Raw genomic sequence first — 23,370 nt, 5'->3', positions numbered from 1 at the left:
GGAGAGATGTAATAAAGAACAGGGAGAGACGGAGAGATGGAGGGAGGCAGAGACGGAGAGACTTCACTTCACTCACACTTATTAATAATCTGCAATATTTCATTTTCATTCAAGATGGTTTTACCTTGTTAAATGAACATGACTCTCTATTCTGAGGAGCTTCCACCTCGGCTGTGAGGTGTAATACCAAAGTTCAGGAAGAGGGGGCGCTATTTGAGTATTCAATGACCGACAAGGCTCGAGAGCCAGAGTTCTGCTGAACTTTCCTTTAATTTAAACGAGCCTGAATGTGGTTTCTCACAGTATTGCCGTGGTTAAGCAGAGACGGGTCTCCTGATAGAAGCCAGACACATTTTATTTTGGTTTTTAAACCCTGACTTTATGTTTGAGGGTCATTATGAAACCAGGTTAAAACCATGCATCTATTTCACTAAGAGCATCTCCAACCACTGCGGGCACCAGATATAAACTAAATGCTGTTCTAAATGGGAATTATGTGAGCCCGGGCTGTAAAGTAAAGTGCAGCCAGCTGAGGATCGGTCGGTCTCACCCGCATGAACTAACACACTATAACCATAAAAGAAAATGACTGTAATATCCCAGTGAAGTGTCTGTGGTCCTCAGTGGAGGATTTACCTCACTGCGCTCCATGGCTTCCTACACTTCCCGTGAAATCGCAGTAATATTCCCTCAGTATTCCTATCAGGGCCCGCGGTGCCAGTCCGGCTTTAACCACTCTGAAGGTGTCACTGTGCCTCCCCCGTGTTGTTTTATGGGCCTGGGTGTCACTGCCACGGCGCGCAGTCCAATGTGGTGGCGGACTCCCCTGCTTGAGCCCTCCCCCCCCTCCCTCCGCCTCTCGCGCGTCTACATTTCCATCCCATGGCCGTCTCTAGGTGATTTAGCGCCGCCAGTCTCAAGCAGGTGTCCAACATGGCGATCACGGGGAGCGGATCTCTCGCTATTTCCTTCTCTGTTTTCGTGATTTCAGCGGCGTTTCTTCAGAAAGGTAAGTTGTTTCAACGCATTTTTTATTCCCCCCCTTCCACTGCCCCTCTCGCGCGCGTGATGCAGAATCGCCTCCATCCGCGGCAGAAGTGCCGGGGAGAAGTTGTGGCGCGTTTTGCGCGCTGGATGCGCACAAGCTTCACCCTCAAATCTCAGCATCACTTTTCTCCCGCTCCGATTCCGCTCGTCGGCTCTCAAACACTCGTTCCTCCACGACGTTTCGCGCTGATTTCAAAAGCGACTCTTGTTTCTTTAAACTGCAATGCGCCGTAAAAGAAAAAAAAAGTAATGTTTAGTGCCGCGCGAATGCGTCCGCGGAGATAAAGTGCGACACTCGGGGCAAGTAAAAGTCAATCGTGAGAGAGCTCCCATCCTGCGATACTAAATCTCCGGAAACGAGGAAGGATGGCTCAAACGAGGCTGTATCCTTTTACTGCATCGCCCCGCTCAGTCCCAACTCATCCCACAAATCCCCAAGTCTGCGCTCCAGGTGCGCTCTGGAGGAAAAACACGCATTGCAGCTCTCGCCTCTCTGACCGGGATGCCGGTGTGTGTGTGCGCGTGTGTGTGTGTGTGTGTGTGTGTGTGTGTGTGTGTGTGTGTGTGTGTGTGTGTGTGTGTGTGTGTGTGGTGTGAGCTCCAGTCCGCAGTCCTCACTTCTCCTCTCCTGTCATGGAGCTTGGAAATGGAAATCTGCCGCGTCGCCGCCGGGCGTGCATGAACCAGGGGCGCCTCACATGTGCACGACCACTGCAGCCCCCGGTCCGGTCATTTCCCCGGCGTTCCGCCGCGGTTGCATCAGAGTTGCATGCCTCAACGTGTGTGTCTGTAAGAGTGTGTGTCATTTTTTAAAATTAATTATTTTATTTTAGTATTTTTTTTTTATTGGGAAGCTATCTGCTGACAATATGACGCACGTGAAGCGGTTGAAATGTCAGCGTGCAGCCACTTTAAATCCCTCCCAGAGGGAGGACGGTCATGTTGTCAGGTTGTAGATCTCCTGCCTGTTAAAATGGCAACAGTTGCATTGGCAGGGTTACACTTGAACTCTGCCTGACTCCGGTTCCTCCTTTCTTCTCTCAAATGTTGTCATTTGCAGCAACACACTGTTCAACAGTGGCACCTCCATCAATCATCAACAGGTCTGTGTGTGTGTGTGTGTGTGTGTGTGATGAAGACTGAGTGACACGGGCTGCGTGGTGAGGCGGTGTTAAGCTCTCTCATTTTCCAGTGAAAACATCCCGCGTTCAGCTCAGGGCTTGAAAACCGTCTGAGCGGAGTTTGCATGTTCCCCCCTGTTGGTTTTCCCTTTGTCCTCTGTGTTCGGCCTGCGATGCACCGGAGCACTTCCCCTCTCCACGTACTTATACTTGTTTCAGGAATTCTGTCTTTTATTTCCAGCTGTTGTTGTTCGCACTGTTCGGCCCGTGCTGAATGACTTTTACAGCATTGTGCAGCATCTTCTTGTCACATATTAATTTAATTAACCTCTCGGCTGAATGAAGTGATGCATCATGAATGTGCAAAATCCTTCCTTAAGCTCCACAGAGCCGGCGCCGCAGCGGTGCCAGGATGACATTGGCCCTCGGTTCAGGTGAAATCTCTCTGCTGGAAGCGGTCAGATCTGACTGCAGGTCAATTGTTTGCGCACGTGTGTGTGTGTGAGAAATATTAAAAGAGAAGGCCCAGGCTCTCTGTGAAGTGATGAATTCCTCCTTTTCAGCAGATTTTCTTCAGTTTTGTGATCAAAAATCAGTGGATTTGAACTTTGCCTTGCACATCTGGAGAGAGAAAAACAGTTTTACTAACTGCTGTTGTTTCCCATCACAATCACAGAACTCAGTCCGGGTTAATTAAAGAAATAGACAGTCACACACATCTCCACAGAAACGTCGTCTTTCAGAGCACAACACCAGAGCGCCGCCTGGACTGAGCGTCCTGCGGGGAGATGCTGGGACTTTGCATCCTAACTCGGAGCGTGTTTCAGCGGCGTTTCCCCGCCTGCGTCTCCTGGGGCTCGGCCTGTTGTCGGCGATCAGACGCTCGAATTTCAGGAGGTTGCATAATCCGGCTTATTGCCGGAGTCGTTCGTCAGGACTGAGTGATGGTGAAGTGGATCAATACGAGCTGTCGTGGATCCTCCAGGCGCCGCTGAAGGACAGGATCTCGGAGAAACAGAAGGAAACGCGCAGTTGTTGTGGCGCTCCCGGTTGCCAGTTGGCATGCGACCCCCGCCAGTGATTGAAGACGGCGGTTTCTGGCTGCCTCGGGTCGGGTGTCGCTTTGAAACGGATTCTGCTTGTGAAACCCCGCTTCGGCCTCAGTTTGGGTTTGTATTCTGGAGGGCGGCGCTTCCGGGCGCAGGCGGGGGTCCGCAGGAAACACAGCCGTTCTTATTCCTGCCCAGCAGTGGAAATTAGGGTCATTGGAAAGAGCTCATAACTTCGGCCGTGGCGGCACAGATATCCAGGAGCTTGAGAGTGAGTGGCCACGCAACACTAAGAGCAAATCAAGTCTGAGGTTTTACTTAATGAAACTCGCCGGCTGGAAAACAGCAAAGCGTTCTCCTCGTGTGTCGAGAATGGATCCGAACCAGAGCGCAGTGTAAACAGTTTTCCAGGATTTCCTTTAAAGTTTTTCCTCATGTGTTTCACGTGTTCAGGGAATGTTGCATTTTCACTTGGAGATGTTGTGTAAACGGTGTTTAAATATTTCAAAAAGCGCAGTCCGTCCGGAGCTCAGACCCTGATGGAGTTCATCGTTTTGGAAGATAAAGCTAAAAGTCACCACAGTTAAAAACTGGAGGACCGACGTCCTGCATGAGTTCCACTTCTCGAAGCCTCGCTGCTGCTCATTGATAATAGTGAACCTTTTTCAAGATATCAGCAGGGATGTTGATCGTTTAAAAGGTTCCTGGGAACTGTGCTGGTCTCTGCTTTGCCAAATCATTACCGTAAAGCCAGACGCCGGCAGACACACCCACCTCCATCACCGCATCACAGCAGGCGCCTTGAAAATACAAGCGATGGTCAGTTTCTGTGATTTGCTGAAGATTCTCTAAAAGTTTTCTTTGATGTGCATGAATCTGATTCTGTCAGTAATGATGAAATACTCCCATTATAATCCAAGGTGATGCATTCAAGCTCTGTGTTTTATCTAATATAAAATATTTAACTGTTACAGTGTATGGAAAAATAGAGTGAAATATCTCAATTTAACTCCAGTCAGACAATTCTAATCAGCTCTTCATCCCAAAAAACCCCTGCTGATTCATTTTCTGTCAAAGTACTAATCAATTAATTTAGTGATAGTGTCAGATCGGAGTACATTAATGCTATTTATGTTGCAAACCGAGGTGACTTTCTTTTTAGTGTCTGCATAAAATAGCACTTATGGCCACGGCGAAGTCTTTCAGGTTGAATTTAATACAGCACTTAATGGCCCATTGATATGTGCCGCATGTGAAGTATTTCATCGGCCGCACGGTGAGATCACCACACTACATCATTTGTAACAATAATATACTCTTCTATTTAAAGAAATTGAATTTATTGCTCATTAAATTTACATTAAACTCTGCTTAATAAGCCCGGCTCTAATTGCTGGATAATGCATGGCACTGCTTTGAGCCAGTCGTTCTGCTGGGAAGCCGAGAACTGGCAGCCGACGCACGCCAGGAATCCTGCCCCCTTTTTAAGCGGCGGGAGCAGAGGACGGCGTGCCGGGTCTGCCGCTAATGTCACGGCGAAGCTCCCACCTCCAGGCGCCCGGTCAGAGAACCTGACGTGTTTAAAGCGACCCGTCACGCCCGCTCGTAAAGCGGCGCTCAATACGGAGGCAGATCCGTCGCTTTCAGTCCGACGCCGGGGAAACTCAATCAATTTCCACGCAGGGAGACGGCGGTCGTGGAGGTTCCGTGTCGGAGAGGTGAAGATGTCTTTCTACCCTTGACTTTAAACTCCTTTCAGTTTTTCCAGTCTCACCTTCCGAGCGTCAGCTGGCAGCGGAGTGTTTGTCCACACACTCCAGCGTGCGACCTCCGAGCAAACGCTGCACCTGGCTGCTTTGTCAAGGTCGCCTGAATGTTACAGTCACCGTGGATCCAGGAGTTCATATATATGCATTTAAAATAAGAAAAGGTTTCAGTTCAGCGTGAGGGATTCGCGCTGCGGTGTCAAACTGAATGACAAACTGAGGACGATCAAAAATGTGTCTGTCTGACTGTGTTGAAATGTAGTAAACAGTCAATTAGGAGAAACAGACAGATGACAGGTTCTTTCATGACGGTGGGGACAGAGGCGGCCATTCACAGCGCCGTGGTAATGAGGAGGAGAGCCCATGTCTCCGCTTATGAATATGACATTGTTCTCTCTGTGTTCCCGGGATCTGAGGGACCCCACTCCATTGGCTGCGGCGCCGAGACGGTGACAATCAGGCCCGCCACCACAAAAAAATGGAAATGCGGTGATTTTTGTTTTGAAAGGGACACGGAGTGCACATTAGTATGGTTGATGGAGCAATTACAAGCCACCATTAAGGCTGCGGATCAGTCAAAGCATGGCGCTCTCTAAATGACGAACTCCCATCGCTGGTAGAGAGTCCTGCCACCTTCTACTGTATAATGATATTAATAAAACAAAATTACCAAACAAAGACTCGCGTTCAAGACACTTTTAAAAATGATCTCCTCTGATGTGTTTGTCTCTCTTTGGTGTGATTTGACCAGCAGTTTGTCCTTTGAGAAAACATCCCAGACGCCAGTGAGCAGGGCTTCGTGTGGATCCAGGCTCCGACACGTTTCCCGTCACATTTTTCATTGATTTTAATTAAAAGTATGACAAACAAAAATACCGTGGGATAAAATGTGAAAACGAAGGGAAAAACATGCGCCAGATCCAAATCACAACAAATCAGATTCGGTACCAAAAAAATAGAAAATAGCAGTTTCAGATGAGGCTGACGGAACTGACAGTGAAAGAAGTAGATGCAGAATCAGCCTTTTATAAAAGATACAAGCTAGAAAGTACCGTAAATCATTAAATGCTTTAACTTCAATGTCAACCTTATTTCTATGTATGTGCAGCTGAGTTTAAAAAGGAAAATAAAGTAAAAAACAGAGACAAATATACCCATAAACATGTTAATCCTAATCCAGTGTTGATCATTAATCTGATACAAAAAATGCCAATGCAATTAAAAAACATAAAACAATGTAAATACTAAGAAATTCAATTAAATGCATGAGATGACTAAAAGTCTCAGTCTTATTCAGTGACCAGATCTTTCAGATATTTCAGTTTATTCATTTTTATTTATTTAGATTACTCAAATACAGTCCTGTGGGAGTGTATTCATGGGACTCTTTCACCTCTGATCTGTGCATTTTCGCCAGTTTCCTATGAAACGACGTGTATTTTCTGCAGAGTCACAGTCGCTTCTTCTTCTTCTTTTTTTTCCTTTTTCTAACCAGAGCTGATTATAAATTCAACCGCATAATGCTGCATTGCCAGATTTCTAATTATTACTGTGGGAAACATCACTGACAAAACCTCCCATAATTGGTGTATGACTTTAGGATGTCGCTGTGCAGTTTAAAATAAGGTTTTCATAATATTGAATGCACCACTAATTAAAGTTCAGTGATTCAGCAGTTAAACAACAGCATTTAATCCCAGTTTTTTTTTTCTTTCTTTTTTTTTTTCTTCCCAGCCAAGTAGAGCTCGTCTGTTCTCGGGGAACAGTTGCAAACATACGCCGCTCTTTGTAAGATGTACATTTGAAGCTTCTCCCATCTTTGGCAGCAGTTTATATGCAAATTCCCATTTTCTGGCTTTCTCTCATGTGGATGCACAAGCTATTCAGTATTAGATAAACAGCAAGGCATCATGCAGTAAATAAATACATGCATGGAAATGGACTAAACATATGATACGGACACGTTCTTGTGAAATATTTCCACTGAAACTTGAACGCACGGCTAAGCTGATTAAGCAGGATTTTGTGGAAAGACCTTGGGTTCTGTCACTGTTGTGTCATTTTGTGTCTGTAGACAGTATCAGAACCGACACCGTTCTGCAGTCGCAGTCATTTTGTTTCTCGTTTCGCTGGTAAAAAAAAAAAGTTGTCAACTCCCTCTGGACACCTTCACTTTTCTTTAGTGACATTTTCACTCATTTAAATTCAGACCTGTGTGATGAGTCCCAGTCAGTCGCCGGTTCTGGTCTCCGCCTCCTCCTGAGGGAAACGCTCGGCCGCCCCACGCTTTGCTGTGTTCACCAGGATTCCTCCAGGCGCCGCCGACTGCCGTGTGATGCTGCGCCGGGAGTGTGTGGCGGATTTATCCGAGCTTCTTGGCTCCTGAAAACAATACCGTGAATGAGGCGCGAGGGGAATGATGCACTCTGGGTTTTTTTTTCCTTCATATTGAAGGTAAACTCGGCGTAAAGCCGTGAGGGTTCACCCACACGGGCGAGCCGGATTGTTCCTGCTATCGGCGGAAATCCAGGTTCACTCGGCAATCTTGGCAGCTGCTTTGGTTTCAGGAGGACCTCAGATCTCACACCTCAAACCAAACTGGAAATCAGCGCTTTAACCCTTTAAATACCAGTGGAAGTCCAGACTTAAAGCTCGGCTTTAGACAGAATTAAATGGTGTCTATATTTTAGTTCTGGAGTCACATGCAGTCTAGTTTCATCTTCAGTGGACTGGATCAGTAAAATGGTGCCATAATTACCTTCACGTTTAAATTTAAAACTACTTAAAGTCCAAACTCAGGTTTTTCTTCGTTGTGGCGCAGAGGATACATGACGAATACTTCGATATTTTCATGAAACTGGAGAAGTTTTCTACTGGAAATGACCTCATTATCAACATAAAGTCAGTTTTAATGAGATCCTCTGGTCCAAAAAACTTCTAGAACTGTTGCTCTATGTACAGTATATTTTTCTGACCTCGCCCTGACAGCACGGGTCTGAGGCCAGTTCGATAGAAGTGAGGTAGTTACCCTTCATGGCAGCATCGCTGTCTCGGCTCTCAGTGTCCTGTTTTGTCCAAATGAATACATTTTCTAGAAAACCACAATCAGCGTTTTCTTTGAAATTTTCTCCTTTTTCCGGGCCATTTCGGAGCTTCTTGGGGGCTGTTTTTGGCCCACAGACCTTATGTTTGAGACCCATGGTGTAATGTGTGAGGGAAGCTTATGTGATAGGAGAGAACAGGTAACTGGTAATTTATTACAAACAGAAATAATAAAAAAAAAAGACACCAAAGCAAACCGTGTTCTTTAACTGAGTGATGCACTCCACTGTGTTACTGATCAACCTTTATTTAATCACATTGCAGCTTCTGACATGACCAGCTCCAGTGTGAGGATGTTGATTATCTACAAATAGAAACTCATATATGAATTAAAAAAAATCCAAAAATGCTCATGCATGGAAGTATCAAAAAAGAGGGTTAGGCTAAAATAATAATAATAATAAAAAGAAAAAGAAATCAGTTATGAAGTGGTTTGCAGGTTTCCATGTGAATCAAGACGAGAACACAAAGGGTTTAATTTAACACTGGTTCTTCATGGATAATTGAAGAAAATGGGAGGGGGGGGGGGCAGAATTGCAGCACATTAAAAGTTTGATCCGCTGGGCGAAGCGACGCCCCCTTGACGTGTGTCCAGCGCTTTGATTTTGACAGAAGTTTTGGGATTCATCTCACATTATCAAAAATTAGGCCGATCGGCCCCGAGGACCGCTCCGCCAAACGTGCTCACTCATCCATGTGTCACATGCAATATCTGAGATCTGAGTCTCGTCTCATCAGAGCGTCGAAGCCTCCAAAATTGAACTGTTTAGAGGGAGGAGGAACAATTACAGCCTCAAAACAGGCAGGGAAGAGTTCTTTCTCCTGACTGTCCTGACTGACTTAATCCTCTATTTACCGTGGTCCTGCTTTTTATTTTTTACAGAAGGACCCCAAGTACTTAGCCCCTTAAGCCCCCTGGCTGTTTTTTTTTTTTTTTTTTTAAACCTGAAAAACATCCACAAAATCCTGCTTCTCAAATGTAAGGTCAAAACGAGGACCCTTGGTGGATAAGACGCACTTGAGAGGATTTTGAAATATAATAAATCTCCTCGTCCTCATCACCGGAGTGAGATTTGAAAAACTGGCATGTTTATTTCTGCCTGAATGGAACTCTGAAAGCAGGGGGAGTGCCGGCTCCGCCGCCCGGCGTCGGTTGTTTCAGACCTGTTACTGTTTCGCCAGAGCCCTGTTGACGGGTGGAGGAACGGGGCGAACGCCGTCCTCCTGATAGCGGCATAAAGTATCATTACCGTCCGCCTGAGATGAATCGGCGGCGTTAAATAAACATTACCGTCCCTTCATTTGGGTAGATTATCTGAGCTTCCTGAGTTCCTGCTTCCTCTGCTTGTCGTTCATTCAAAACGGCTTTTTTCTTTCAAGAGCCGCCAACATCCAGATAATAGAGCGTCTTTCTCGGAGTGTTTAACTTGAGCTGAGTGATCCACTCAGCTAAATGTCTCACAACATTACAATAAAGAACACGGACTAATGCCACTAATGCTACTTTTTATTGCCTTCCTCCAGTTGTTAAAGAACTGTAACCTCCAGGCGGCCGCTTGGTGTTTGGGAATCTTCGATAGACGTCGATTTGATGTAGCAGATGTGTTCCAGTCGTCCAGGGGAGGAGGTGCAAAATGTTATTTTTGAAGAATTTGCCGTGTGTTTTGCGTCTGTTGTGGCGAAAGAGAAGTTTTAGCAGTCTGGAGAAGTGGACGAGGTGAGGCTGAGTGCCGGCTGATCAATGCGGAGGAGAAAGGACTCCTGAGAAAGAGGACTGAATCTCTCTAATCAATACGTTCAGTTATTGAGCTCCGACTAATCCACTGCTCCAGTTGGAATGAAAAAGGTTGTGGTGCTCTAATCGGCAGCTGCAGTGTTTGGCTTTCAGAAAGAGGAGATTTCGTCTGGTCTGCTGGGGAAAATGACCCGGAGTCGGCTTATCGCCGCTCCGCCCGCTTGTTTTGGTCACATTTGGAGATGCAGAGTTTTACCCCGGCACCCCCTTTGGACCCGTTTTATCTGCTGTGTCCACCGTGGCTCGATGGCAGGCGACTCCCCTCTGGAGAAGTCCGAAGGCTCGGCTGCGCCTTGCGTTTCGGCGGCGGCGGCAGAGGAGCGGCGCCTCTCCGCCTCCTCTCCGGGTTTGGGCCGATCCGAGCCTGATAGCGTGATCGCCGCGTACCCTCCTGTGCAAACAGCCACCCGCTGCAGGTGAAGGGAATGCACCGCCGCCGTGCAAAATCCAAATTGCAAGTATCCCTCAGCAGTGAGTGGCACCAGAAAGCAAGCAGCGCACTAATCAATACATCTTACTCTGCTAATATAAAGGCAATTTGCTGCAGCTGCCATACTTTACCCCGATAAGAGTAAAAATGTGAAAAATCTAATTTTCCTGGATTCATATCTTGTTTATATACAGTGAGTTATCAGAACAGCCTGTATTCTTGCTTTACACCCTCCCCTGGAATCACTCACTCCTGCTCTGGTCGGTGAGCTGTTTGCAAATGCATTTATGCAGACTGAATGAAATATTATTCCCTTACACAGCAGGATGCAGCCAGACTTGGGGACAACATTAGAATTGCCCGGCCCTTCCAACTTTCTCTTTTCCTCCTCAGCTGTGCCCCCATTGCACCCTAATGCTTCTCTAATTTTATTTGAACAATGCGCAGAGGGAGGCCGGCCGGAGAGAACAAACACGACTTCAGGAAACAGTGTTCAGATCGGCAAAGTGCTGGAAAAGAGAAACTCCCACATCATCCACGCCCCGAAAGAAATCCTGCATTTCTTTAAAGGTTTAGTTTCCATGAAAAATCCAGGTTCAAAATCAACACCGAACCTTAAAATATCACAGATATGAAGCAAGAATTTGCAGTTAATTGACTGTTTATTTCCGATTCACTTCAGATGTTCGTCCGCTGACTCGTATTGGGATGTTTGCTGCATCGAGTGCCGTTTCATTGATAAATGTTTGCACTCTTTGTTTGCCCCATTTATAATCATGCAGATGTAAAGACTTTGCATTAACTTCAATCGGCCGAATCGCAATCCGGGTAGTCAAAAGAATTGATTAACTTTATAAATAATGCAGTTACGTGTTTTCCTACCCAGAATTGGAGTACAAGATCAATACGGCTCTCATTTCTTCCCGCAAAAAGCTGAATTTGTTGGAGTAGCTGAGCACAGAGACTAGAAAACAGACCATCTAAATGCAAACCGAAGTGCGTCAGCTGCCGCTCTGACATTTACAGATCCTCATGTACGTTCTGTACATCGTTTGTTTCATCCAGACAGAAAAAAAATGAAAGACCCCATGATGTGAGAAATACATTTTCCCTGTTTTATTTTGTGTCTCCGAGCTTGTTGTTCATTTATCACTTGATCCGTGCCAAAGTATTGTCAGAAAAAAAAAAAAAAAAAAAAATGGAGGGTATTCGCTCACGCTGCACGCTGTCAGATGTCGGGCTGAAGCAGCGGAGACATTCGGACTGACCGGCTGCTGAAGGCGTCAGTCAGCGTTGAGACACGCCCCCTCCAATTGGAGGCCTTGTTTTGTTGGTTTATGTGGTTTTACAGCCTGACAGAACAAGTGTTCAGCAGCCTGGCCGGAGCCGAGGGACGCAACAGATTCTCTCTGAGACGGATTCTTCTGCTCGAGATGAAAAGAGGAAAATGCATTTTGGGATTTTGTATTGAAAAGAATTCATTTGCTAAAGAAAGGGCCATGTGGTCGGGATGTTTTCCAGCAGCAGGAGAAAAGTCTGGGGGGTGAAACCTTTCCCCAGCAGGTTTCCCTCCATGACAGTGAAGCTATGAGCTGTTTGATATAACACACATTTGTTGTGGAGAAATTAAAGCTATGAAATAAGCTGAATTGTGAAAGTATAAGTGTTAAAGAGTTGCAGACGATATTTAAAGACCCCCGTCCTGCTGAAACAGGCTCTCCAGGCTCTGCCGGAGCTAATTCTGGGAAACTCTGAGTATTAATCAATAAGATCATTTCGGCTCTTCATCGTATCGACAGAAATGTTTATTTGAAGCTGATCTCAGAAAATATTTTATTTGAAATCTCCGAGCAAATCAGGGGTATTTACATTTTTGTTTCCACTTGAACTGAACCTGCTGACTCACTGCAAGTTGCTCAAGAGTTCGTCGGCGCAGTTTTCATGTTGTAGGTTGTTTTAAAGTTGTTTGCATCACGTCCGGTATGATGGTTCAGAGGTGATCGTCGCCATAGATCCCTACAGTCGACGTCTCCTCGTCCTCAAGGTGAATCTCCAGAAATTTTGAAGCGGTTTGCTCGGAAGCGAGCCGTTGTGTGACGGCGTGGCGCCGGCAGCCTCGGGGGCATCGTGCTCCGGAGTTATCAGCGTGACGATAGACCCATCTTAATTACTTTCAGATACAGCGCCATAATCTGTCATTGTCAGGCTGATCAAGACGGCGCAAACCGAGCACTGAGACCCGTTCACCCAAACCGGGAGCCCATCGATTATCCCTCATCCCGGAGCCGCCGCGCTGCGGAGAGACGTGGGAGGCAATAGAGCTAATGGAAGGAGGAAACTCAAAGTCACATTGTTTACATCTGAGATGACAGGTAAATGTATTTGAGAGGAAATATGGTCTTGATCCACGGTCTGCCTGGAGGAGCTAACAGAGCCCGAGCTGCTGAAAAATCATCCGCCTCGCGGTTCAGATGGCGAGCTTACTGCTCAACAGCTTTTCTATTTCTGCATCAAATCTGTGTCCAGAAATTGAAGATAATATTTCTGTTTTCTGAGAAGGACTCAAAGCGCCTTCTCAGTTTTATTTCTTTTTTTTTATTTCTTTTGTTTTTTTTCCAGTTTCTCCTTTCAGCTCTCGTCGGGCGCGGCGTTGTTAGAGAGGCTTCTCTAATGACCGCACCCTCCAAGACGACTCCAGGCTTGATTAAAATCAGCACGTTGCTGCGATGCAGTGCCAGACACTTTGTTTTCCATGTGTGGAAATTTCTCCCCTGCAAAAGACGGCAGCTGGACTGGAGAAATACTGGTATTTACAACAACAAGCCAACCCAACAGTGAAGTGATGAGTTGTGGTTAAGTCGCTGCTCCAGTTAATAACACAGCAAAATACAAACCTTTCTTATCAAGAAAGCAAACACTACCACGGATTGATTTAAAACACTGAGATGTGAACGGAAAGTCCCCTTCAGAGTAGACAAACTGGAAGTCTTTTTTCTCCCTCAGGACACCAGAAATGCAGATGTATTTCAGATACATGCCAATGCATTGATTAGATATATAAATGAGATATTTCTTGATCATTTTTACTGAGTCATTTTAGCTTCAGATTCCTTCAGCTAACAGGCTCTGAGCATGTCTGAAGCACCGGAGGGTCCGTCACGTCACATGAGACTTAATCCACATCATATCCTTAATCCTGATAAGTCACCTCGTCTAACAAATCAAATAAAGGAGCCGATTTCCCAAAAGTTAATGAAAAATGTTTTAATTAACTCAAAATAAAGGAAAATATCTCAGAAGCTCCAATTAATTCATTTACTTTAATATTTACTGTAATAATGAAATGAAATTTGCTAAATGGTTTTGTACATTTGGCTTATACTCAACACACACACACGCACGCACACACACACACACACACACACACACAATTACACACACACTGACAGTGTTTACATGTTTCAGTCAGAACATTTTCAAAAATGTTCCTTTCCTCTTCAGACTGAGTGGAATCGTCTTGAAAAGGTTCCTTTCTCAGTGGCTCCGAGCGCCACTGTCGTGTAAACGGACGCTCAAAACACAGCAGAAGTTTTCCTTTTTCAGTTGGAAGCGTCGCAGCCTGAACAGACGACGTCTTCCTGCTTCACTCACATCAGGCAGTAAAACAAATCTTCCTGCTGAATTATCTACTGACTCTTCACGTTCTCTACTGGTGGATCTGCTATTGATGGTCTAATAGAGAAATAATAACCTGTAAATCAAGCATTTCTTTTAGGATCCTCTCTCATATCCGTCCACACTCTTCTGTTTGTACCTCCGTATCTGACGGCGCTTTATTAGGCAAAAAAGAAAGAAACCGCACACAGTCGCAAACCAAAGCCTCTAAAACATTTGAAGAAATTTAATTGCAAAGTTTCCTTTAACACATTTTCATTCATTTAACTAATAACTTTGTATTTTTCCTGCCTCTTTTTTCTCTGCCCTGTGGGGTCTCACATGGATGTTGGATCTTCCTTAATGAGCGGAGGGCCCTAATGGAGCCAACGATGCACGTTCTCCCTTTATCATTAAGTGTTGATGTTTGTTTTGTTGTGCTTCTTCTACTTTAAAGCACTTTCTAACTTTCCTATTAAAAGTCTTCCTGTATGAAAGTTGCACTGCCAGAAGTACTGACTGTAGATGGATCTCAGTAGCAGAAAGGGGGGAAAAAAACAAAAACCCTCCATTAATGCTATTCATTTGTCAAGATAAGCCGATTCCACATGTCAGATTTTCACTCAAGTTAATTCTTTCATCTCTTCTTTATTCTTTGTTCCACCAGTGTACCAATTCTGGAGAAAATGGAAGAGCAGTGATATTTGCATATATAAATATACTCAAAAGCGCACTATTTTTAATGCCGTTTTGTCAATCTGCTCTGAAGTTTAACAGCCTTTTGTGGGAAGCCACACCCATCAGCGTGCTGTCTCCTGCTAACGGTGACAAAAAAGGACAACCTATTTTTTTCCTTTTTCACTATACCTCTGTGAACACGTTCATCTTTCAGATTCACTCACAGGCGCTTTGATATGCTAACAGACAGAATCAGGCAACAACATTAATTAATCCGTCTCGGTTTGTGTTTCACAACACATGAAGCTGCAGCTGAAACTGAGCCGACGCGTTGGACGTGCAGTTATCCCGGCGAGGGGGCTATTTTTAAACTTGTTTGAACTTATTATTTACCAGGTCTGCCGCCATATGTTTCCATCTGCGTGTGATGTGCTGGTCAATTTGCATACTTATAAAAGTCCGCGCAGGAACGCCTGCACTGAGCCGATGCACTCGTTCATCTGCAGGCGGCCCCGTCGTTGTGTTGCAGTGTTTAATGGTCTCAGCAGCTTGTCTACAGAGTCTGTTCTCAGGTGTTTACATTGACTCCCGGTCCCTCAGAGAACTGGCTCCAGAATGCTACAGCTGGTAGATAAAAGTCTAAATGGTTTGAATCTCTGGTGTTTTGGTATTTTGCGGAGTGTCCAGACCGTTCAGGTTGTCTGGATCAAATCTGTTTTCTGTTCATTTTTCATGCAGCAGATACTTGGAACAGAAACCTGCAGGATGTCTCCTTAAAACGAGGCTGAAGAGCTTTCTGTTGGCTCGATTAAAGCAAGTCTTCATTTAATACTTCATTGTATCTTCATCTGTTGTTTTTTATTTTTATTTTTTAGCCCCTATAGTTTTATCCTCTGTTCAATTTGGATTATGTTTTTTTGTGTCTCTAATGTTTTTAAGCAATCTTTACCGACAGCATTTTGATTATCGATAGGTTTTGATTCGAACGATCAACCAACGGTCAAATTGTCCCTCTATCCAGTTTCTTTATAAGGTGAATACCTTATGAAAGCTCAGACAGCGGTGAAATCAACCCGATCGTATCACCTGTGACCACTAGATGTCACTGTGTGACAGCAGAATGCTGCTACAGCACATAAAAAGTCTTCATCACTACCATATATGAGTGAATCAGCCACTTTCACGTCCTCCACGCCAGCCCCACCTCCAGTCGGGTTCATTGTCTGGCTCATGGGCACTTTGGGTGAAACTGGGGCCGGACGATCCACTCTGCAGAAACGTTCCCAGATAAAACCCAGCCGTGCTTTGACGTGCACGTCAATCTGCAGCTCTCTTCGTTTGCAGACGTGTGAATTAATGTGGGATGAGCCGCAGCAGCAGCCTGTCACATCAGAGAGCACGACGCCTGCAGCCTGCAGCTCAGCAGCTCAGCAGCTCAGCCACTGCCTCTCTGATGGACGCTCTTGAGCAAGAAGGACCTTTGTCTCTTGTGTGGACGGCTTTGCAACTCACAGGCAGACGTCCGTACTTAACCGAGCGCACAAGCCGGAGCAAAAATAACAAAAGCACTGCTCTAAGTTCTCCACGCTTTTTTTTTTTTCTGCAATCATGTCTCTTTAGTTTTGACAGTTCATGAATTTAATTGGTCATTGTTAAGTCTGTGCCCTCTCTTAAAAACAGTTTCAACAAGGTTTGTGTTATCCAGCGAGGCAGAACACATGCCAGCACTCATTAGCACTGCTGTATTTCTGTCTACAAAGCAACACGAGGTAAACCTCCAAATCACCTTGGTGCTTTTATCCTTTTAAACTTTTTAGGCTCGCAGCTGCACCGGTCTGTATGGTGCTTCACTACGTTTGCTACTTTACAGCACAGGAAGGATTTGATGGAGCAGGAGTCACTTCAGATGGCTGGACGAAGACGGTTCATATATTGTGAATCTCCATTGAAACTTTAGTTTTAGGTAACTGTGAGACTAATTCTTTAGTCCTAAAACGGATTATTAAATGCTGACAGGTTGCAGCTTTCCAGAGTTTCTGTCTCTGATTCTTCATTACTTTGGATTATTATGGTATGCGTTTTCCAGGTTTTAGTTGTTTGGTTTGCTGCTGTTTATGGAAAAGAATCTGCTTCCAGTGTGTCTTCGTGGTGAAACACTTCGAAGCGGAGTGAAAACTGTGTGTGTGTCCAGTGAGGTCAGTGCCGGACTCTTGTGTGCACACACTGAACTTTGCTCTGTGTGCGACCCACGTATAGATTTTTTTTTTCCTTCGGTGTTGCCACCTCTCTTCAGAGGGCTGTCGGTTCTACGCCGGCGCTGCCAGATCCTCCGTCTGAACCGACGAGGGCTCCGTTTGAGTCGGTGACACAAAACTTTGCGGTCGTATTTTTCTTGAGGCGAAGTGGTTTTATAAACACGATCATTATTTGTGAGTCGTAAATGGAATCATTACTGGGATTGTGGAGCTTTTATGCGGCCGTAAACACGGTTTCCTTTCCAGTTTGGCAGCAGCGACTTTGTCGCATGTCGATTCAAGCAACTCTAATTGAAAGCTCATTAATAACTCTTCACAGGGAAAAACCGACTGCAGGAATTAACGGCATATTTATGTTTGCCTTTATGGGAGATGTTGGATTTAAAAAAATAACAGTGCGTCTGGTCAGTGCTTGACATTTGACCTCTCGATATGCGCCTCGTATCGCCTTTGGCAGATCATTTCGCTTGCTGTGGGTTTTCTACTTGCGACTCCTTCGCACCCGAGATGAAGCTCCTCTTCGGGGGAAAAAAAAAAAACTCCCCCAAAATCCCCTCATGATGCCAAATTGTACATTGCAGTGGGGAGAGCGATGCTTTTAACCGAGATGAGAGACGCTCACATGATTGACCCTGATTGTTAGCGGCTCCTGACACTCTCGCTGATAATGTATGATAATGGCGTTCGTCTAATTCCACCCTGTTTTTTATCTGAGTCCGGCCCACTTCAGGGAGAGAAACGACACCGGCTCAGCTCTGACAGCTGAAATGACTGAAAACCGCTCCAGTGGAAGAGCTGGTGCTGGTGTCGGACCTGGCGGCTGTGTTTTCAGGGTCCTTTAAGCCTTTTGCATTTTGGCAGCGAATCACCTCCATAGAAACATAATTGGATTTAGCTTTCAATGCGATGTGGGTGATTAAGTTTAAGTGTATTTACACTCTATTCACTCTGTACAGTTTGTTTAACGTATGCCAAATTAACTTTTATCGAACAAATAAATCCTTTTTTCTTCTTTTTTTGTTTTTTTTTTTTGCCCAAGTCGGTGTTTTTCACCACCTTCAACAAGACGTCGGACTCAATTCATCACCGCCGTAAATTCATCTCTCATGAATTTTGAGACATAACAGACGTGTTGTTGCAGCTCTCCGCCGAATCCCTGCGAGAGCGCAGTGTGGAGAAAAAAAAAAAAACAACAACATATTTTTACATCCTCGTTCTGTGGTCAAAACTCGCAGAATGAAAAGTTTTGTTCTGTCAGCAGAAGTCAAACTTAGATCTGGAAAGAAAACCTCTGAGGAAGAGCGAGTCGCTCCCGTCTAAAAACAGATATCAATAAATGTAAACAGCACTGGCCTAGGGATGTCATTAAAAAGAATAGCATGTCTAGACCTCATAAAACCAAAACATATTGTTATTTGGAAGCAGCGGGAGTTATTGCCTGTGAGCACTAAGATGACATCCATCAATTTAGGGTTTTATTGGAAAATGTAGATCGGCTGCTTGGGAGATGTAAATGATTTACTTAGCATAAAGTTTTGCTTGAACAGGCAGGGAGATAGTGTAGTTAGCGCAGGCAGGGAAGTATGCGTGTGACAAAGGCGGTATTGAAGCAAGAGCTGATTTCCCAAGCCTGAGAGAATCACAATCTGTGCATGAATAAATAGGCTGGACCTGCGCAGCGTGGATTATTCTGGTTCGAATATCAGTAGACTTAAGGGTTGTCAAATGGCATACATGTGTAATAGGATTGTTGTACATGATTTCATTTTGTCACTTGTACCCGAATGTCACATCTTCTAAGGTTTACGCTGATTGTTTCTCACTGTGTGCGCAAATTGCTGTTTTATTCCCCCTGCCTTTTCATATTGTACGTTCGGGCCAATTTAGCAGAACCTCTTCACATTTAGATTTTTTTTTCTTTTTGCATTGAATTTCTAATGACGTGACGGCAAGTGAAAACTTTCCCGGTGAAAACAGGCCGTGCAATAGATGCCAGAGCGCGCGGGAATCAACATTAGCTTCATTACTGCCTGTCAGCGCCGTGGGTGACAACAGCCCGAATAAAATAAATTACCATGGAAAACATTTTGCTGCATGAAAGTTTGTAAAAGTCCAGGTTACATCCTTTTTTTTTTCTTTTTTTTGGGGAAAGGCTGGAGCTTCAAACTATGGAGCATTTGCATGCAGTTGTGTATCACTTTGACATGTTGGCCTCTTCTCTCAGTAAATCTGAAATCTACATTTATTCAAATGTGTTCGGCGCGGTGAAGGTTGACACTGCATAATCCATCAAAATGTTCCGTTTGAAGAGAAAGGCTGGAATTATTGGAATCATCAGAAAGCAGCCTTGCTTGTGGTGAAGCAGCATATATTAGGCTAGAAGCTGCTGAAAGTTTTAATCCAGAGAACAGAAAAATCCAGAAGACCTTCTTCCCGCACACACACACACACACACACACACACACACACAGCGTGAAATGACTTAAACCGCAGCCACTCTCAGGCCTTTTCTCTCAACTTGACCTTGTCTGCCTGTTTTTCAATGCTACCCTGTTTTTCTTGCAGCCAAGTACGATAAATAATGTATTTCATACCAGGTGTGAGTGTGAAATAGAAGAAGGTTTAGGTCATTATTAGGAGCAGTGTTGAGAGAGCTCAATGCTTTCTTTCTATCTTTTTCTTTTTCTTTTTTTTTGGGGGGGGGGGGGGTGAAAGAGATCTTGCTTGTTTGGCGCATCTGGCTTATTACCTTTAAATGAAATATAAATGATTTATTACCAAAAGGGAACATTTCTGCCTCAATCAGAGTGAATCATAGTCAACAGTGGAAATGAAAATTAAGAGTCACCTTGAATTTCTCACTTTAGATGATGGCGGATTTTATTTTATTGAAGGCTGAACTCATTAGGAAATTTCACCACAAAATCATGCAGTTTCTCTGAGATGATGCAAGATGAATAATTTGAATAAATATGAAACTCAACGGAAGCCGAGTCCACACAGCCTGTGAAACCTGCAGGTGTGCACGTTTGGCCCCTGTTTGCTTTTACTGATTAGGACTGAAGGGTCGATCTGCGCAGAGGCTGCATGTTCTCCCTGCATGTGTGTGGCCTTTCTTCCCATTTCCTATCATAGCGGGAACGCATGAGGCTGATTGGTGACTCATCCGTGGGTGTGTGAATGTGAGTGTGTGTGTCTGTCTGTTTGCCCTGTGATGGACTGCTGACCTGGACAGAGTGTACAGTGCCGTCACCCATAAAAGGCATCAAGCATGCTGAATTGCACACCCGTGCAAGTAGACGGTGCTTTTGTAGGTGATTTACTGACAATATCACCATGAGCGACATCATGTCTGAGCATGAGTGTTCAGATGAGGACTTTGGGTGCATTAGGCCTCTTTACACAAGAACAAGTGATTGGATCCAGCACTGAGTCCCCAAATGCACAAAAACATGAAGATGGACGTGTTGGTAGGAGAGGTTATCAAACCGATCAGTGCACAGATCCGAAAAAGGAGTTGGCCGATTAAAAAAATCAAAATTTTAGTTAACATACAGAAAATGTCTTTTAATGAAGTCAGCTAACAAAAGTCATGGGAGGGCAGCTGAGGAAAGGACTCTCCTCAAAAAAAGCAGCACCACTGGCTAAATGCCACCTTTTGATAGTCAGTAATAACAGATTCAGTCAAAGTAAATCACAATACAGACCTTACATTATTCTCTTAGCAGAAACCAATGTCTTTAATTTGCATGATCTGAAAGACGGTAAATGTGCTAAATCCACTCTCTCTGTGTGTGTGTGTGTGTGTGTGTGTGTGTGTGTGTGTGTGTGTGTGTGTGTGTGTGTGTGTGTGTGTAATATCACATTCGGGCAAAGTTTGAGCAAATCGGACCGGCAGTAAGTTAGGATTGACTTCGCCCATGACCCTCGGGTCATGGATAAAGCGGTGGAGATGATGGATGGATCTAACTAAGTGAACTAAGTGAATATGCATCACATCACTTCTCACCATTACGACTCATACACAGACAATTTTCACCATGTCTTCAAGAATCGAGACGTCTACGCTGAGCTGAATCTGTGAACGTATACGCATTTTTCTTTGAAATGAGCTTTTCCTTTCATGCACAGTGTTCTTTTATTCACTCCTTTTGGATTGATCCTTGCTGCTGCTTTCTCCTCATGCATTGAAGGAAACAATATTGAAACTTTACCATCTTCTATATCTAACCATAAAATATCACCTGGAGATTCTCTGAGTGCATAAAGACAACAATCCCGTCTTTCATGCTGGGCTTTTCTTGCAGTCAGTCAAAGGCTTGGCTTTGAATGTATAGTTGTGCCATTGAATGTAAAAATCATTGTGTCCACTTTTCATTTGTTGCAGTGTGCCGGCATGAACACCGAAGGGAACAAAGTACATCTTTCAGTACTTCCCCTTTCAGTCACTTCAGTCAAGGTTGTGGTTCAAACCAAAGTTTGAAGTGTTGTTCGCATTGGCACACACACATCTGAACAGTTCACTTCAGTTTTGTGCGGCAGCGTTGGAAGGCTTCTGTGTGTGTGTGTGTGTGTGTGTGTGTGTTTTTTGTGTGTTTTTTTTTTTTGGTCTTCTATCCCTGTGTCCAATCTCAAGGTTGGAGCGAGTGCGGTGAGGGACGCATGTGTAAAAAATTAATTAAGCAGCATTTTGCTGCGCCTCAGTTAAGGTCAAAGCGGCGGCCTTTGTCTCAGACACATTTTTGTGGCGTTTTATGGATCAGAATGGAATTTTCTCGATTAAATTTGTCTTTAATGGCTTTTGGCTCAGAAGTAATTACCAGATTTTTTTCAGGGGAGCAACCTTGTGTTTTCATTGAAACAGAGAATTGAACAGAAGTCATCCTGGTGCCCGAGGCTTAATGAAGTTGACAAAGCTTTTTCTTTAGTTTATACTCAGGCATCTACCAGTTAAGCTGTTTTTTTTTTTTTTTAATGCAGCTGCTATTTACGTATTACACTTACAACTGTTATCCTTTGTGAACAGACCGTTGAAGTGTTTGGGTGTGTGTTGAGGTGCTTTCACCTGTTTGTGCACATTCACCATAATGTGAAACATTGCTGCATGAAGGCTCAGTAGTTAGAGCTGTCGCCTCACAAGCGAGAACATTCTCTGTAAAAAGTCGATTTAGGAGGCTTTTCCTGCACAATTTACATGAACAGTTTTCTCCACTTCCTTGGAATGTTCATCAACATGCATCTGAGGTTAATTTGTGACTCTAAGCGGCACGTAGGTGTGTGATTGTTTGGCTCTCAGACAGACTGGAGAACGATTCAGAGGTTAACCTTCTGCCTTTGCACAAAGTATGCTGGGATTGAATGCAGCCCTCCAGAACTCTTAAGTCTAATAAAACAGTAAGGGAGATGGATGGATGGGCATCTATGCAGAAGTGTAAATTGATTGGGTGAAACAGCCTGCAGAGTCACACTGTTATTACCTCTTTGGAATTAATTCGTTCTTGCTGGCAGCTCCTCAAACCGCCAGAATTTTTCCTGTTTCGCTTCGCCGCCTATGTTTCATTTGGTGAATCATACATTTTGATATATTCCGCACAAATCACAAGTTGATCTGCTGACAGACCCTGAGCCACCCCGTTCTCTTGTTGGGGGTTAGGTAAATATTAAAGCTACCGCTGCCTCATGCAGAAATGCTCTCTGCCTCACTATTGAGATGCACACAGAGATCCTGCTGCAGGTATTTTTCAGGGCAATACTCGTCTGGGATGTGCACCATGATTTCTGCTTTTAATTTAGGTTCATGGAAGCAATTTGCAAACTGTTTTTAAGGGTGGTAAATAAATAAACAGAAACCATTCGTCCAATTCCGACTGTCATTGTATTTATACAAACTTCTGGGAATAACAGGCTTTAGCTGGCTAATTTGTTTGCTGCTTTTAAGATCCATGCAGATATTTCATAATCTTAAAAAAATACCTGTAAACAGCAGTAAGCATCTTCAGCTTTGGGTCACAGTTTGTTTACCTTTGACCTTAGCAGAATCTTCAAACCTGGAGTCCAGGATTTCACTGTGGAGGAGACACTGCAGAATCTCAAGCAAACCTGAAAAATGTCTTGATTTCTTTATTTTGAAGGCTCCTGCCTTTGTATGGTGGTGGTTATTTACATGACAAGGCTTCAAGTGAAAGCACATCATTTTTGCATTTTTCTTTCTGAGAAACTTTCTTTACACAGCGTTTTATTGCATGAACTCGAAACTGTAAAACTACCAAGTCTTAAGATTCAAGAGCTTTATTGTCACATGCACAGCAAAACAGGTAGTTATACTCGCAGTGAAATTCTTACTCTGTTCATTCTCCCTAAAGAAAAGACTCAGGTTTTCGCTGTTTAGCGTTGAATCTGTGAAAGCTGAGCAATATGTAATGCCTTTTGCAGTTTTCATCCACAACTGCAGCAACTCTAAACAGCCACACTGG

At 44.3% G+C, this 23,370-nt stretch overlaps 1 protein-coding gene across 3 annotated transcripts in view; it reads left to right on the top strand.

The window, feature by feature from the left end:
- Positions 1-862: 862 nt before the first annotated feature.
- The window catches only part of cadm1b (cell adhesion molecule 1b), a 168,464-nt gene continuing 145,956 nt past the window's right edge, over positions 863-23,370 (top strand). For all 3 annotated transcript variants that reach the window (XM_030108049.1, XM_030108050.1, XM_030108048.1), the window contains exon 1: positions 863-1,009. In XM_030108049.1, the coding sequence (XP_029963909.1) occupies positions 934-1,009 (76 nt within the window). In that variant the 5' untranslated portion in view covers positions 863-933. The remainder of the gene's footprint in view (positions 1,010-23,370) is intronic.

This window comes from Salarias fasciatus, chromosome 14 (assembly GCF_902148845.1).
Source record: "Salarias fasciatus chromosome 14, fSalaFa1.1, whole genome shotgun sequence".
Lineage (NCBI taxonomy): Eukaryota > Metazoa > Chordata > Actinopteri > Blenniiformes > Blenniidae > Salarias > Salarias fasciatus.
The sequence above is the reverse complement of the archived record's forward strand: the minus strand, read 5'-3'. Positions and strand labels throughout refer to the sequence as shown.